At 45.5% G+C, this 17,727-nt stretch overlaps 1 protein-coding gene across 3 annotated transcripts in view; it reads left to right on the plus strand.

Moving 5' to 3' along the window:
* Nucleotides 1-17,727, plus strand: part of SEMA6B (semaphorin 6B) — a 207,440-nt gene that overhangs the window by 148,181 nt on the left and 41,532 nt on the right. For all 3 annotated transcript variants that reach the window (XM_060681688.2, XM_060681685.2, XM_060681687.2), the window contains exons 4-5: nucleotides 1,444-1,504; nucleotides 7,511-7,573. In XM_060681688.2, coding sequence (XP_060537671.1) covers nucleotides 1,444-1,504; nucleotides 7,511-7,573 — 124 coding nt within the window. The remainder of the gene's footprint in view (nucleotides 1-1,443; nucleotides 1,505-7,510; nucleotides 7,574-17,727) is intronic.

Here is a 17,727-nt window from a genome sequence, read left to right on the forward strand (position 1 = left end):
AACTAGATATTGTATATTTGTATATTTGTATTTTAATTTTGGCTGTATACTGCCCTTAGTCCTTCGGGAGAATGGACGGTATATAAATAAAATTATTATTATTATTATTCATACAGCCTAGGATTGTGTTGCCTTTTGGGGGGGGATTAACTCAATTAATTGAGGTTTCAATGGGTCTGTTTCAGGGGCGGTATGCAGCCGATTTGTACTAGTTTGGGCAAACTAGTAGTGGAGATCGTGGGTGGGCCCGCCCAACCGGCCACCCAGCCACCCAGCCACCCAGCCACCCAACCTGGCGTAAAGACATCCTATTTAGCCATATTTTTGAGGTCGAGCATGTGCGCGGAAGGCTGGGCACATGCGTGGGTGGCGCATGCGCACCGCGAACTAGTGGTACGAATATGTGAAACCCACCACTGGTCTCTTTGCCGAAAGAGAGGCCTGCCAGCTGGTGCCACATTCAAAGGATTAACCTGGAGAGGCCCGCTATCCCCTAAGGGCGTGCAATCCAAGAACTCAGATTTTCTATGCATCCATCAAGCACCTGGCAAGCCGGGAGAGGGAACAAACCTTTTGCGTGAATTTAAAATCTCAAAACAGGGCAAGGAGACAAGGATATCCACGCACCCTTTAAGTTCCGACTTCAGGTTTTAAAAGAGTGGGATGTTCTCGCTTTGCAAACATTCTTTAAAAATTGCAGACTGCTTCGGTCTTTGTTTCTTTACTATTGTTTTAATGAAAAGAAGGACTCGGGGTGACATGATAGCAGTCTTCCAATATCTCAGGGGCGGCCACAAAGAAGAGGGAGTCAAGCTATTCTCCAAAGCACCTGAGGGCAGGGCAAGAAGCAACGGGTGGAAACTCATCAAGGAGAGAAGCAACTTAGAACTAAGGAGGAACTTCCTAACAGTGAGAACAATTAATAGTGGAACAACTTGCCTTCAGAACAGTGGTGAAATCCAAATTTTTTTTACTACCGGTTCTGTGGGTGTGGCTTGGTGGGCGTGGTATGGCTTGGTGGGCGTGGCAAGGGAAGGATATTGCAAAATCTCCAATCCCACCCCACTCTGGAGCCAGCCAGAGGTGGTATTTGCCGGTTCTCTAAACTACTCAAAATTTCCGCTACCGGTTCTCTGAACTGCTCAAAATTTCCGCTACCAGTTCGCCAGAACCTGTCAGAACCTGCTGGATTTCATCAATTGTGGGTGCTCCAATACTGGAGGTTTTTAGGACAACCATTTGTCTGAAATGGTATAAGGTCTCCTGCCTGAGCAGGGGGTTGGACTAGAAGACCTCCAAAGACCCGTCCAACTCTTGTTATTCTATTAAATGTGGCCTGGCTGTATTTGGGGAGATCTCCAAACATTGAGGGGAAATGCAAAGCTATTTCTCTCAATGAGTTTCATTTTCTCCCCCCCTTCTCCCTCTTGTCTTTCTCCGCAGGGATAATTTATACCGGATCAGCTTGGAATCTGCTACGGCCGGAGAGATGCGGTACCATCGGGTGAGTTCTGGAGCTTTCCTTCCTGCTGGTAAATTGGAGATTAGAAAGACAACAATTGTAAAGAATATTATGATTGCATTTTGGTCTATTGGCTACCGCTGGCTTTGCTGACTGAGTTAATCGCCAGGAGACGGTGAGTTCTAGTCCCGCCGTAGGCATGAAAGCTGTCTGAGTGACTTTGGGCCAATCATCAGGAGACGGTGAGTTTTAGCCCCGCCTTAGGCATGAAAGCTGTCTGAGTGACTTTGGACCAATCACCAGGAGATGGTGAGTTTTAGTCCCGCCTTAGGCATGAAAGCTGGCTAAGTGACTTTGGGCCAATCACCAGGAGACGGTGAGTTCTAGTCCCGCTTTAGGCATGAAAGCTGTCTGAGTGACTTTGGGCCAATCACCAGGAGACGGTGAGTTCTAGTCCCGCTTTAGGCATGAAAGCTGTCTGAGTGACTTTGGGCCAATCACCAGGAGACGGTGAGTTTTAGTCCCGCCTTAGGCATGAAAGCTGTCTGAGTGACTTTGGACCAATCACCAGGAGACTGTGAGTTCTAGTCCCGCTTTAGGCATGAAAGCTGTCTGAGTGACTTTGGACCAATCACCAGGAGACGGTGAGTTCTAGTCCCGCCTTAGGCATGAAAGCTGTCTGAGTGACTTTGGGCCAATCACCAGGAGACAGTGAGTTCTAGTCCCGCCTTAGGCATGAAAGCTGTCTGAGTGACTTTGGACCAATCACCAGGAGACGGTGAGTTCTAGTCCCGCCTTAGGCATGAAAGCTGGCTGAGTGACTTTGGACCAATCACCAGGAGACTGTGAGTTCTAGTCCCACTTTAGGCATGAAAGCTGTCTGAGTGACTTTGGGCCAATCACCAGGAGACGGTGAGTTCTAGTCCCGCCTTAGGCATGAAAGCTGTCTGAGTGACTTTGGACCAATCACCAGGAGACGGTGAGTTCTAGTCCCGCCTTAGGCATGAAAGCTGGCTGAGTGACTTTGGACCAATCACCAGGAGACTGTGAGTTCTAGTCCCGCTTTAGGCATGAAAGCTGTCTGAGTGACTTTGGACCAATCACCAGGAGACGGTGAGTTCTAGTCCCGCCTTAGGCATGAAAGCTGTCTGAGTGACTTTGGGCCAATCACCAGGAGACAGTGAGTTCTAGTCCCGCCTTAGGCATGAAAGCTGTCTGACTGACTTTGGCCAATCACCAGGAGATGGTGAGTTCTAGTCCCGCCTTAGGCATGAAAGCTGTCTGAGTGACTTTGGACCAATCACCAGGAGACGGTGAGTTCTAGTCCCGCCTTAGGCATGAAAGCTGTCTGAGTGACTTGGGGCCAATCACCAGGAGACGGTGAGTTCTAGTCCCGCCTTAGGCATGAAAGCTGTCTGAGTGACTTTGGACCAATCACCAAGAGACGGTGAGTTCTAGTCCCGCTTTAGGCAGATAAAATGAAGAATTGTGTTGTGTTACAATTACAGTAAGTTTAACAGACAAATTCTCAATAAATACAGGCTGCCCTCCATATACGGCTGTAATTAACCCCCAGTGAGGCATTACCTTGATATGGTTATTTATTAATATTATTTTCTTACAGGCAGTCCTCAGCTTACAACAGTACATTTAGTGACCATTCGAAGTTGCAAAGCCCCTGGAAAAAAAGCGACCTATGACCATTTTTCACACTTGCAGCATCCAACACAGTCACATGATCAAAATTCAGACGCTGGGCAGCTGTCTTGCATTTATGACAGTTGCAGCATCCCGGGGTTACCTGATCCCTTTTTGCAACCTTCGGACGAGCAAAATCAACGGGGAGGCCATATTCACTTAACAACCGTGTGATTAACTTAAGAGCTGAAGCGATTCACTTAACAACGGTGGCAAGGAAGGTGGTAAAAAGCAGCAAAATTCACTTAACAAATGACTTCCTTAGCAAAACATTCCTTAGTTATTATTTTCTTTCAGGGCCGTTTTAACTCTGAACGGTCAATAAATCAGCATTTCGCCGCCAGATGTTTAACCTGAATTTAGCATTATTCAAGGGAGGCGGTGGCCCAGTGGCTGAGACGCTAAGCTTGTCGATCGAAAGGTCAGCAGTTTGGCGGTTCGAATCCCTAGTGCCGCGTAACGGGGTGAGCTCCCATGACTTGTCCCAGCTTCTGCCAACCTAGCAGTTCGAAAGCAGGTAAAAAATGCAAGTAGAAAAATAGGGACCACCTTTGGTGGGAAGGTAACAGCGTTCCGTGCGCCTTCGGCATTGAGTCATGCCGGCCACAGGACCACGGAGACGTCTTCGGACAGCGCTGGCTCTTGGGCTTTGAAACGGAGATGAGCACCGCCCCCTAGAGTCGGGAACGACTAGCACATATTTGCGAGGGGAACCTTTACCTTTACCTTTACCTAGCATTATTCTCTATCTCTCGAGTCCTTCCGAAGAACCTGGGATACGTAAGTGTGGGTGTTTAATAATATTAAAGAGAGGGTTGCAATACGTAAGCTATTCCGAGTAAAACTACCTTTTGCAATTGACAGTTGGAGATCTTCTCAGTGCCGATTCTGTTCAAGTGGTGCTCCACTTGCTATAAATTATTATTATTATTATTGTTGTGAATCAATTGCAGCCTACCACCACTCAAAGAAATTCTTTTTTTCCTGTATATTCTCTAAAGCGCATGTCCAGGTGGCATTAGAGAGGAATAACTGCCTTTTTATTGCTATTTTTCAAGATTGTTTGGGCTGTTTTAATTCTCCTGTCGCTTACCGCCAGTAATTTAATTTTCCAGTCACTTCGTCATGTTGAAACATTCACGTGCGTCTGTTTTAAAAAGAAATTGTCCGTTCCTTCTTTTTTTCTTATTTATCAAAGAGAGGGAGCTAACAGGAAAATCTCATGAAAAGAAAAAGCATTTTTGCACGCTCTCAAAGGGAATTTGGAGACATATATTTGCTACCTGCATTTGAATATTAACTTACCTTGTTTTGCATTTTTAGAACAATTCAATAAATGTTTTGCAAGACTGGATTGGCAAACATTAGAAACAAATACGTACATATTCAAAAATATTTATATATAATATATGATAATATAATTAATATAATACAATACAATACAATATAATTAATATATATTGTACTATATACAATACATGCATGCACATACATACATACTCATATGTATATGTGAATGCATGCATGTGGATGCATGTATGTATAATGTGTGTGTGTGTGTGTGTGTGTGTGTGTGTGTGTGTGTTTTCCTCTAGCCAGGTTTTTCCTACGTAACCAAGGTTTTTCTGCAGCCCTAGCTCAGTAGAATCACATCCACTCGGCTGCCAGAAAGAAAAAAAGCCCAGAATCGAGTGGATGTGATTCTACTGAGCTAGGGCTGCAGAAAAACCTTGGTTACGTAGGAAAAACCTGGCTAGAGGAAAAACACACATAAATCCTACAAAAAAGTAAGAATGAATATATATATATATATATGTATATATATATATATATATAATGCATTATAGTAATTATATTGTTATAGTAATACAATATAATACACACACACACACAAACATACAAATACACATGTGTATATGTATATCTATCTATGTATGTATGTACAGGGAGTCCTTGACTTACAGCCCCAATTGAGCCCCAAATTTCTGTTGCTAAGTGAGACATTCATTAAGTGAGTCTTGCCCCATTTTACGACCTTCCTTGCCATGCTTGTTAAGGGAATCAGTGCAGTTGTTACAGTTATTAACACGGTTCTTAATTGAATCTGGCTCCCCCATTGAGTTTGCTGGTCCAAAGGGGAATCACCTGGGTCACTGCGACCGTCATAAATACGAGTCAGTTACCAAGCATCCGAATTTTGATCACGTGACCATGGGGACGCTGCAACGGTCCCAAGGGTGAAAATGGTCATTTCAGTGCCCGTTGTAACTTTCAACAGTCACTAAACGAATGGTTGTAAGTTGAACACTATTATACGCATACAGACACCTGCGTAGATTATAGCTATCCACCCAGGCATCTTGGTGTGTCTACAAAAATACTGTATTTTTCGGTGTATAAAACATACTTCCCCCCCCACAAAAAAAGTGGGTGGAAATGTCTGTGTCTTACACAGCAAATGTTTCCGAAGCCCCACCAACCCACAGTCCCCATCCTTCGGCCTCTGTCTCCCAGCAATTTACCTCAGCTGATTGGCGGTTGGATCGGCCTCCCAGAATCCCGCCTATCAGCTGTTCCAGGATGCGGGGATCGCCGCCACCCATCACCCCCATTGCCGCTCATTGCTGCTGCCACCTATTGCCACCTCAGTGCGCCCCATTTTCGGCCTCCGCGTGTCCCATTTTTGGCCCGTTCCAGGGGCAGCGATCCCTGCCGCCTGGAACGGGCCAAAAACGGGACATGCGGAGGCCGAAAATGGGGTGCGCTGAGGCCAAAAATGGGATGCGCAGAGGCCAAAAATGGGGCACGCATAGGTGGCAATAGGCAGCAGCAGCGACAGGTGGTGGCAATCCCCGCAGCCTGGAACAGCTGATAGACAGTATTCCGGAGGCCGATCCAACCGCCAATCAGCTGCTTGTGATAAATCAGGTTGTGCTGAAGCTGACCAGGCTGTTTGCTGCAAGGAGGTAAATTGCTGGGAGGCAGAGGCAGATTTTTTCCCCCTTTGTTTTCCTCCCCAAAAACTAGGGGCGTCTTATACTTCAGAGCGTCTTATAGTCTGAAAAACATGGTAAATATTCTTGATGGAAAATTGCAGACACAGTATGCATGTCTCCGGCAACAGGTTTCCAAATTGAAATGCCTGTGTTTGTAAAACTGTTAATCACCAAATTGCAGACATGAGCAGTGCAAGCTAAAACAGAACCAGCTAAGACAGGTTGGAAGATTGCAAACAACAGAAACCGAGAACAATTCCCCAAAAAAAGGTGCCCTAATTCTCGGCGGTGCGATGGAATTGTTCCTTTTTTTTTTTTTTTGCAGCCTTGAGATGCATTCGAGGGGGTTTAAAATTTGCATTTTAAACAGTTTATTTATATATTTTTCGTTAACATACATACGTGTTTTATGAACAGCGTATCATCTGGGTCAGTTTGCTTACAGAATAGTAAATATATAATATATTAAACATAATAGTATTTTTCCAATTTCTACTTTTTACTCCTATTGGCCAATCATTGCTAAAATAAGTCTCATGTTTGCAGGGGTGGGCTTCAAAAATTTTAGCAAGGGGTTCTCTGCCCGGTTGTTGGGTGGGCGTGGCCATGGTGGGCGTGGCCTAGTCAGCCTCTTGCACCACAGCTGGAGGGGGCATTTTTGGCCTCCCTGGGCTCCGGAGGCTTTTCTCGAGCCTCCATGAGGGCGAAAACAGCCTCCACAGGCTCCGGAGGCCCTCTGGAGCTGGAAATGGGCCCGTTTCCGGCCTTCCTGAACTTCCGGTAGGCCCGGTTTTATGCCCTCCCTCAGCCTCTGCATGCGCCCTGCTCTTACCTGCATCCAAAATGGGCTGCATGGGGACTCCTGTGAGGGGCGGGCAGGATGGGTGGGGCCAGCCAAGAGTAGGATTTGGGGGTTCTCCGAACTGCACAGAATCTTAGCTAGGAGTTCTTCCGAACCGCTGCGAACCCCCAGCAGCCCCCGCCCGCATGTTTGAAAATATTCTGTATTCTTCTTTTATCTTTTATCTTAATGTCAACCTATCCATTTCTGCACAATCTAGTATTTTTTTAAAATTACGTCTTCTTCTATGGGTGGTGTATGTTAAGGAAAAATATATAAATAAACTGTTTTTTAAAAAATTGCATTTTAAAGTGGCAGATTCACCTTTAAAGATATCCCAGCCAGCCACAATTGGGGTTTGCAGTATCAGTGGTTTTGTCGGGGGGGGGGGGAAGGGGGTTTGGGGACAAGGGTGTATATCGAGGGAGGGGCATGTATTTTTCTAAGCTATCCACGGTGCCTTTTTTTTTTTAATTGATGGGGGTTTTTTTGTCCTTTCTGCTCTTGACACAGAAAATGACCTGGCGATCGAATAAACACGACATCAACATCTGTCACATGAAGGGAAAACACGAAGTAAGTAAATAATTTCCATTTCAATTGACATGGTGTGGCATTTCCTGTTTGAGCCGGGGGGGAGGGGGGTTGGTCTAGAAGACCTCCAATGTCCCTTCCCACTCTTCTGTTATTCTGTTACATCCTGCTTTTCCTCTTGGGAACCATAAGCCGACATTGGATGTGTTAAGGATATTGTTGTTGTGTTACCAACCAGCAGAGTGTAGAGCACAGAGAAACGTTGCTGAGAGCAATGAATAAGAGATGTGCAAACTGGTTTATCAAAAGTTTACTTTATAGTGAAAAAACAATCTCATAGTCTTTTAAATCAATCCAAGTCTTTGCCAGTTAAATCAGTCCAGTGATACAAAAATCTCTTCTTACCACACAAACAGTAGTTGGTTAGAATAACAAACTCACTCTGGTTCACCAACCACGATGGTAGCAGATCCATCCAACGATGATAGCACAATGGTAGCAACTCCACACACAATGGTAGCTTATCATCAACTGAATACGTTACAGTACCTTTCTTAAATACGTTCACAACTAATTACAGCATGACTCAGCATTACAATGAATCAGCAGTAAAACTTTAAAGTCACACAATACATATTCATATTAAAATCACAGAACACATACATTGCCTGGACAACTTGTTAGGCTCAAACCATATCCTAACAGGATGCAACACCTAATCGGGATTGAACTAATGTTCTGACCCAGCTCCCCAAACACAACAAACCCTCTGGCGTGAACTCAAATGATTCCTTTATTAGGAATGCCGGCAACCCCGGCAAAAAGTTTCTCTTGCAGGCTAACAAGTCTGTTTGACCGGATGTTGAATAGTTGTCTGCCACACCTGTTCATCTCCACCCCCTGCCTTTTATCCCCAGAGCTAGGGTGGGGCCTCGCTAGCAGCAGTGGCTCTTCCGTCCCAAGGACCAGCCCATAGATTTCCACTGCTTTCCTCTCCTCTGCCTTTTGTATATCTGTGCATCAGGCACTGGACCCAGCTGTTCCTCCTCTTCCTCATCAGCCACCTCCAGACCTGGGGGCTCTTGACTCTCCATCTGAGGGCTGACAGACGGCCCAGGCTCTGCCTCTGTCTCTCTCTCTCCATTCCCTCTGCCTGCCGAAACCCCACTATTGTCCGCGAAGCTCTCCAAGCTTCAACGCCTCGAAGGGTCCCCAAAACGCGGCGATAAGTGGCGTTAGGAAGGAGCGATCGCTCTTACCACGCCATGTCGCCACGAATCATCAACCGGAAGTCCCTCTTTTTTGAGGGCTGACAGACGGCCCAGGCTCTGCCTCTGTCTCTCTCTCTCCATTCCCTCTTCCCCCTCGGAGCTTCCAGGTTGCCCTGATGCTGACCCTGACTCCCACACCTCCTCCTCCTCCTCTTATTCGGCTGCTGGAGGGGCCAGCAGCCAACAGGCCACAACAACTAACCACGATTAGCCGGTGGAGATGAGCAGTGCTGGGTTTTTGACAAACCTGGTTTATGCTAACACAGCCTTTTTGAAGCGGGTCAGGAAAGGGGTAAAACCCTGAAACTGCAGCTTGGGGATGCCGTCTTCCTTGGCTACATGTCCATGTGTTCCTCAATTTATGACCGATTGCTTAGAGAACATCCAAAGTTACGACGGACACCCAAAACAGATGCAATTGAGATTTAAAGTTCTGACAGCTGGCCCTGCCCTCCATCACAGTCACGTGATCATATTTCGGTTGCTTGGCAACCAGCCTACATTTATGGCCATTTGTAGTATCCCGTGGTCAAATGACCATGATTTATATATATATATTTTTGCTAGAAACTGATATTTACTTTTGGTTTCGGGGGGGGGGTAAATGCTCATTGAGCACAATGGGTTCATTTAACGACCGCGGCATTTTTTTTCTTTTTACGACCGTGCTGTTCACTTTGCAACGGCGGTGTTCGCTTTACGAGCCCCGCAAAAATGTTGGTAAAAATCAGGTGGGTCATGTAGGTGTCTCAAATTATGACCGTCGCAACAATCCAAATGGAAATTCCAAGTTACGTTATGGGTCACAAATCAAGGACTACTTGTATTTGTTATGTTACATTTTTTAATCTGGATTTCGGAGTCATGAAACTGGAGATCCTGTTTTCAAGGAAAGTCCACCTCTGCAGCTGGAATAAATGATGCGTTTCTGGCAAATTTGCTAGCAATTGTCATTTTGGGGAAAGCTCAGTTCCCACGCTGGCTCGGCAAAGCTGATAAACAAGAAAATTTGTTTGCTGCTCATGGAAGTACCAAAAAAAAAAATCCAACCAGTTGGAGCAACATAATATGTGCAAACTGCTCCAGGGAAGGAAATAAGGTGTGTTTCACACCAGCCACAGAGAATGGAAGTTGTGCTAAGCTCTTTTAAAGCGACCTGCTTGCTTTGTCTTGGAAAAATTACCGGCAAATCTGAAGGAAATTGCAAAACCTGTCTGGCCATAATTCCAAAATTTTGCATCTCGGACAGTCTCTGAAGCCTGCAGCAAGGTTCCTTTGCGCTTGTCGCTTGGGGAAAAACCTGAGTTTACAGCTTGAATGTCTGAAAGGAAGCGAAAAGTTATCTCAGTTATTGTTGTGGTCCGCCAGCAGCCTGCGGAGCTGGCAGTGGAATCGGACAGTGAGGAGGCTGGGGACGACCATGGGCCAGTCCTGGAGTCTGGGGAAGGCCTGGACGAGGGCTCTGGGTCCGAGGCAGAGATGGGGCAAGGGCCAACTGGGAGCGATGCACGGACTCCGGAGCCCTTAGAGTCGGACAACAGAGGGGCAGAGGAAGAGGAGGAGCCTGTTCCTAGTGCACGCATGCGAAGAGCTGCCAGAAGGCAAGATCAGTTAAAGCAAAAAGGACGACTCGGGAGTAAGGCCAGGAGATGATTGGCCCCTCCCAGAAGGCTTCAAAGAGCAGCAAGGGCTCTTGGGATCTTCAAAACAACGTTGCTACATTTGTTTCTTGTCTGTTTAGTGGGGTTTTGCCAAGAAAAGCCTTTGGCAGGGTGCCAAAGAAGACAAAGGTTGGTGATAAGGCCGAAGGACTGTTTATGAAGGATTTGTTTTGGACTTAATTTGGACTAAACTGAGAATGAAGTAATTCTAATAAAATACGTTTGTTTAGGACTGATTGTGTCTGGTAATAACTACTTGGGCCTAGGTCACTACAGTTATATTTTTAAGATAGAAAGAGAGAGGGAGGGAGGAAGGAAGAAGGAGGGAAGGAAGGAAGGAAGGAAGGAAGGAAGGAAGGAAGGAAGGAAAGGAAGGAAGGAAGGAAGGAAGGAAGGAAGGAAGGAAGGAAGGAAGGAAGGAAGGAAGGAAGGGTTTAGAGACACTATAAATAAGACCTTGACTTACAACAGTTTGTTTAGTGACCGTTCCAAGTAACAGTGGCACTGAAAACAATGATTTATGATAGCTTTTCACATTTATGACCGTTGCAGCTTCCCCTTGGTCACGTGATCAAAATTCAGACTCTAGGCAGCTGGTTCGTATTTATGACATGGTTGCCACGTCATAAAAAGGGTCACGTGACCCCCTTTTACGACCTTCCGACGAGCAACGTCCATGGGGAAGCCCGATTCGCTTAACAACCGTGTGACTGACTTAACAACTGCGGCGATTTTCCCTTAGTAACGCGGCAAGAAAGGTCATCAAATGGGGCAAAACTCACTTAATAACTGTCTCGCTTAGCAACCAGACCTGTTGGCCTCCATTGGGGTCATAAGTCGAGGACTATCTGTATTTAATTTCTCACGTCTCTGTTGCACTTGAATGGATCTGAGGTCTTTCGTTACTTCTTTTTGTCTTTTAAAAACCATATGCTAAATATTTAAATACCTTGCTTGGGTAATATGTAGAAAATATGGAAATTGTCGTTATTTTAATTTGGTTAAACTTCTATATTTTGCACCTTCAAAGAGCTAATTGCCTTTGTGATCCAAGACTAACTATATTAATTGTTTTTCCTGGCAAATCTGCAAGGAACCAGCTCCATCACTTCAAATCATCCCTCGTCTCTCTTTTTCCCCCTTTTTTTCCATCTTATTACGACCATTTTGTAGATGAGAAAAAAAAAGAGGAAGCCGAAACACCGGAGAACAGGGATGGCCGATGGCCAATATGGTGTGTTTTTTTTTTTCAATTCAATGCACTCAAAGGGTGGCTTTTGTCCAAGAAAATGAAATCCTTTAATGTAAAACTAGAGTAGGAAAGGAAAGTCCGTAAGAATTTAGTGCTGTGTTTTTTCAAAATGGGCAATTTTGTGAGGTGTGGACTTCAACTCCCAGGATTCCTTGGGCAGCATGCTGGAGTTGAAATGCATCCATCTTAAAGCATGGCGGCCTGGGGAATTCTGGGAGTTGAAGTCCACCCATCTTAAAGCATGCTGACTGGAGAATTCTGGGAGTCGAAGTCCACCCATCTTAAAGCATGCTGACTGGAGAATTATGGGAGTTAAAATTCATCCATCTTAAAACATGCTGGCTGGGGAATTCTGGGACTTGAAGTCCATCCGTTTTAAAGGATGCTAGCTGGGGAATTCTATGAGTTGAAGTCTATCCATTTTAAAGCTTGTTGACTGGAGAATTATGGGAATCAAAGTCCACCCATCTTAAAGCATGCTGGCTAGGGAATTCTGGGACTTGAAGTCCATCCATCTTAAAGGATGCTAGCTTTTGGGAATTCTAGGAGTTGAAGTCTACCCATTTTAAAGCTTGTTGACTGGAGAATTATGGGAGTCAAAGTCCATCCATCTTAAAATTGCCAATCTTGGAAAAAACACAGCATTAAATCTTCCCCTAAAATAAGTTTCCCCAGCTACCCTCCCATAATCACCCCCTCTCCCCAGATTTTATTCCAGATGCATTGGACCCAATCAATTATCCAGCCAATCAGGAAACACGCAACCTGTCTAAAAATGCTCTCTGTGCCAAATTTGGAACTATGATGGCATCCCAATTCTCCCTACACCCACACCCTTAAATTTCTTTCCCAATTCACAGAAGATCGCGTCCCTCGGCTGAATTTCTCTCCCGTCTGCCACTTAAATCAAGAGAGAAAGGGATTTTGGCAAGCGAGCCCACAGGGCTCCCTTCACTTTGCCGCATTGGAGCCAGGAGACACACGCGCCATCTCCCCGCAAACAGCACCCCACCCCTCCTCGAGACCCCTTGAGATCTGCCATCCCACCCTCCTCTGGGACCAGACGCTTCTGTCATCTCTGCAACCCGGCGAGGTGTTAATAGAATCTGGAAATTGGATTTCGCACTGATTACGCGATGTGTCTGTTCCGATCAACAGACCAGAAATAATTAATTACAAAAGCAATTAAGCCAGGCTGTTAATAAATCACATTGGATGTAAAATGTTTGCCCTGGAGGAGACTATGCGGAGGGCCCAGGGGTGACTCTCGGAGACCACCACGCTTGGCACCAACAGAGAAGGGTCGTCCCCTCCCCCCAAGAGGAGAAAAGGCTGGGGATTAGAGGTTTTGTTGCAGAAATGGGCATTGGTGGTTCATAATTCAATTTGCATTGGGAAAAACCAGAGCTGTTATCACAGCTCGTGTGCGGTTGCTTCCCGTACCTGGAGTAAAGGTGATTTGTAGAGCATGAAAGTTGTGTTCGGAAGGAACGGAAGCCAGAAATGACATTCACGCAGGGAGGTGACCGGCAGGATGACTAATATTTATTTATTTATTTATTTATTTGAATTTATATACCGCCCTTCTCCCGAAGGACTCAGGGCAGTGTACAGCCAGAATAAGAACACACAAATAGAAAATTCAATAACAATTTAAAATATATATTAAACAATATGGCCCGTAACTAATTAAAAACCCATTTTTAAACCTCAAGAATTAAAAATTAAAAGTTAAAAAGAATTAGAATTTCCGCGCAGAGGTGGGTTTCAGCAGGTTCTGACCAGTTCTGGAGAACCGGTAGCGGAAATTTTGAGTAGTTCGGAGAACCAATAGTAAAAATTCTCACTGTCCCCGCCCCCATCTATTCTCTGCCTCCTGAGTCCCAGCTGATCGGGAGGAAATGGGGATTTTGCAGTAACCTTCCCCTGGATTGGGGAGGGAATGGAGATTTTATCCTTCCCCTGCCACACCCACCAAGCCACGCCCACCAAGCCATGCCATGCCCACCAAGCCACACCCACAGAACCGGTAGTAAAAAAAATTGAAACCCACCACTGTCTCCGCATCCCTGGAGAGGTGATGGGTTGGGACAGGGAGTTGGGACTCCATCTTAGAGACAAAAGCAGACATGCCTTCGAACAAAGATCGTGAGCATCCTGGATTGGGGATTCAGCCGGGGCAGATCTCTTCACGGGGACCTTGTGTAGCACAAGAGATCCACTCTGGCTAATGCAGTCAATGGAAGGATAGCAATCAAGACAGGGGTGGGTTCTACTTACCTTTATTACCGGTTCTCTTCGTGCGCGATCGCCTCTTCGGTCGTGCGCTCTGCGCGCAATCGCCACGCGCATGCTCGGTTCGCTCGCAGGACACCAAACTTGCGCTTTGCGCAAGTGCGTTGGGAATCTGCCCAGCTGAGGTGCGGCAATCCGCTCTGCCGCACCTCTCACCTGGGCGAAAAGACCGACATATAAGGTCGGCATAATGCCGGGGCGGGCGGGAGGGCCCAGTTCCCGAAGACAGAGAACCGGTTCGGTGACGTCATATCGTCACCGCTACCGGCTCTCGCGAACCGGACTGAACTGGGAGGAACCCACCACTGAATCAAGATTACCAAAAAAAATGGCACTTAACGTTGCACTAGTGAGATCATACTTGGGATACCGTGTCCAATTTAGAATAGAATAACAGAGTTGGAAGGGACCTTTTAGGTCATCTAGTCCAACCCCTTGCTCAAGCAGGAGACTGGGATGTAAACCGTCAAATCCCGGTGATTTATATTCATCAAAATCAGACAGGTGAATTTAGAGGGCTGGTGGCTAAAACATATGAAGAACGGTTGCAGGAATTGAGTATGTCTAGTCCAGTGGAAAGATGGACAAGAGAGGACATGAGAGCAGTCTTCCAATATTTGAGGGGCTGCCACAAGGAAGAGGGGGTCAATCATTTCTCCAAAGCACCTGAAGGCAGGAGAAGACACGATGGAAACTAATCAAGGAAAGAAGCAACCTGGAATAAAGGAGAAATTTCCTTACAGGGAGAACAATTAGCCAGTAGAACTGCTTGCCACCAGAAGTTGTGGGTGCTCCATCACTGGAGGTTTTTAAGAGACTGGACAGCCATCTTTCTGAAATGGAACAGGGTCTCCTGTTTGAGCAGGGAGTTGGACTAGAAGACCTCCAAGGTTCCTTCCAATTCTATTTTTCTGAGCCAATTCTGAATTCCAGTCACTAGAATACAAAAAAGATGTGGAGACTGTAGAAAGAGTGCAGGGAAAAGCAACAAAGGCGATTAGGGGACTGGAGGCTAAAACATATGAAGAACGGTTGCAGGAACTGGGCATGTCTACTTCAATGACCCTAGAAAGACTAGGGGTGACATGATAGCAGTGTTTTAATATTTGAGGGGCTGCCATGAAGAGGAGGGAATCAACTTATTCTCCAAAGCACCTGAAGGCAGGACAAGAAGCAATGGATGGAAACTAACCAAGGAGAGAAGCAACCTGGAATTAAGGGGAAATAAGGAGGACAATGAACCAGTGGAACTGCTTGCCACCAGAAGTTGTGGGTGGTCCAATACTGGAGGTTTTTAAGAAGAGATTGGACAGCCACTTCTCTGAAATGGGATAGGATCTTCTGCTTAAGCAGTGGGGGGTTGGACTAGAAGACCTCCAAGGTCCCTTTTTTTTTTTTTTTTTGCTTTAATTTATATGCCGCCCTTCTCCGGAGACTCAGGGCGGCTTACAATGCGTTAAGCAAGAGCCTTCATACTTTTGTATATTTCTACAAAGTCAGCTTATTGCCCCCACAATCCGGGTCCTCATTTTACCTACCTTAGAAAGAATGGAAGGCTGAGTCAACCTTGAGCCTGGTGAGATTTGAACTTGCAGTAATTGCAGGCAACTGATGTTAATAACAGTGCTTTAGTCCACTGTACTACAGGCTCTTTCAGCTCTATCATTCTATATTCTATGTCCGAAATGGATTCTCCTTTGGCAGACAGCCTCCAACCTCCGGATATTCATTTTGGATAAATTTGAATCAGGGGTGGGTTCTAAAACTTTTTACTACCGATTCTGTGGGCGTGGCTTATTTTGTGGGCGTGGCTTGGTGGGGGGGAAACTTTTTTTAAAAAAAACTTTTAAAAGCATTTTTCCTACAACCTTAAGAGGTTGCAAAAAAAAAAATGCTTTTAGGAGCCTCTGACGATCAGGCAAGTCAGCTGGGATCGTCAGAGGCTTTTAAAAGCTTTTTTTTTTTTTTTGCAGAAAAAAATGCTTTTAAAAGCCTCTGATGATCAGGCAAGTCAGCTGGGATCGTCAGAGGCTTTTAAAAGCTTTTTTTTTTTTTTGCAGAAAAAAATGCTTTTAAAAGCCTCTGATGATCAGGCAACTCAGCTGGGATCGCCAGAGACTTTTTTTTTTTTTTTTAACTTTTAAAAGCATTTTTTTGGCCAAAGAGTTTGTAGAAAAAATGCTTTCAAAAGTAAAAAAAAAAAAAGCCTCTGATGAGGTGGGCGGGGTAAGCGAGCGGCGACCGGGCCGGGGACCGGTTCGGGGGCGTGGCCAGCCAATGTTATTACAGGTTCTCCGAACTACTACAAATTTTTACTACCGGTTCTTACGAACCGGTGCGAACCGGGAGCAACCTACCACTGATTTGAATCCATTTCCAGCTCCTTTTTCTGGTTTCAGGAGACGTCGGTGAGTTAAATGGTCCCTTTTCAATCTCCTCCATTGGCCGAAACACGAAGCTTTCTATAAAAAAACAACGGCGAAAAAACCAACATTGAGAAGGATGGAATAGTGGAAGTCACACACCCGGTTGTGTCTCTCTGTGTGTGTGTGTGTGTCTATTATTATTTTTTTCTCCAAAGAATGTCTTTTTTTCTCTCTCTCTCTCTTTTTCTCCGGCCTGTTCTGCAACCATAGAAACCGGGGAGAAAGGGGGAAAAGGTGCTGGGTTACAAAAGCTAAAGAACAATGAATATTATCTCCAGAAAAAGCAGAAAAGCTTCCTTGGGTGAAGATGAGAAGCTGCAAATCCAAAATAAGATCGTTTCCGCCCTCGGCAACGACAGAAGAACAAACTGACTTGGAAAACAACGGGCATGTTTCTAACAGGAGGAGGAAAAAAAATGTGATTTTTGAAGGACATCATGTAACAACAGCCTTGGCACCAGGCTGAATAATTATTCTAGGCTTAAAAAACACTCAAGCACAACCGACTTACAACGGTTCATTTAGCGACCAAAATTACAAAGGCACCGGGAAAAAAGGGATTTAGGACCGTTTTTCACACCTACGACCGTTGGCAGCATCCCCATGATCACGTGATTAAAATTCAGGCACTTGGCAAACTGGCTCGTATTTATGACGGTCGCAGTGTCTTGGAATCACGCGATCCCCTTCTGCGACCTTCTGACTAGCCAAGTCAACAGGGAAGCCAGATTCAGCTTAGCAACCTTATTCCTTCCCTTAACGGCTGCAGCGATTCACTTAACAGCTTTGGCAAGACAGGTGGTAAAATGGGGAGAAATGCACTTAACAGCTGTCTGGCTTACAGCAACAGAAATGTTGGGCTCCATTGTGGTCGTACGTCGAGGACTTGCTGTATTATATGCACCAAAATGGAAGGAGACTTTGATTCCCACAATGGACGAATGGCTTGAAACATTGACGGAGTTAGCAGAGATGGCAAAATTGACTCTTTTCTTAAAGAAAAGAATGGAATTAATTTTGTTTTCGCTCGGAAACCATTTCTGGACTTTTTGCTTGAGGTGGGGAGAAAAAAAGTGAAACTTTGATTTTGGGTTTACCGATTTGATAGGTTTGTTGTTACAGAAACACTAGCATACAGGGAGTCCCCAACTTACGGTTCATTTAGTGACCGTTCCGAGTTACAACTGCCCTGAAAAAAGTGGCTTATGACCGTGTTTCAGACTTATGACCATTGCAGCATCCCTGTGGTCACGTGATCGAAATTCAGACCCTCGGCAGCTGGCCCCTCATT

Source organism: Pantherophis guttatus, chromosome 1 (genome assembly GCF_059756535.1).
Source record: "Pantherophis guttatus breed Tessera chromosome 1, ASM5975653v1, whole genome shotgun sequence".
Classification (NCBI taxonomy): domain Eukaryota; kingdom Metazoa; phylum Chordata; class Lepidosauria; order Squamata; family Colubridae; genus Pantherophis; species Pantherophis guttatus.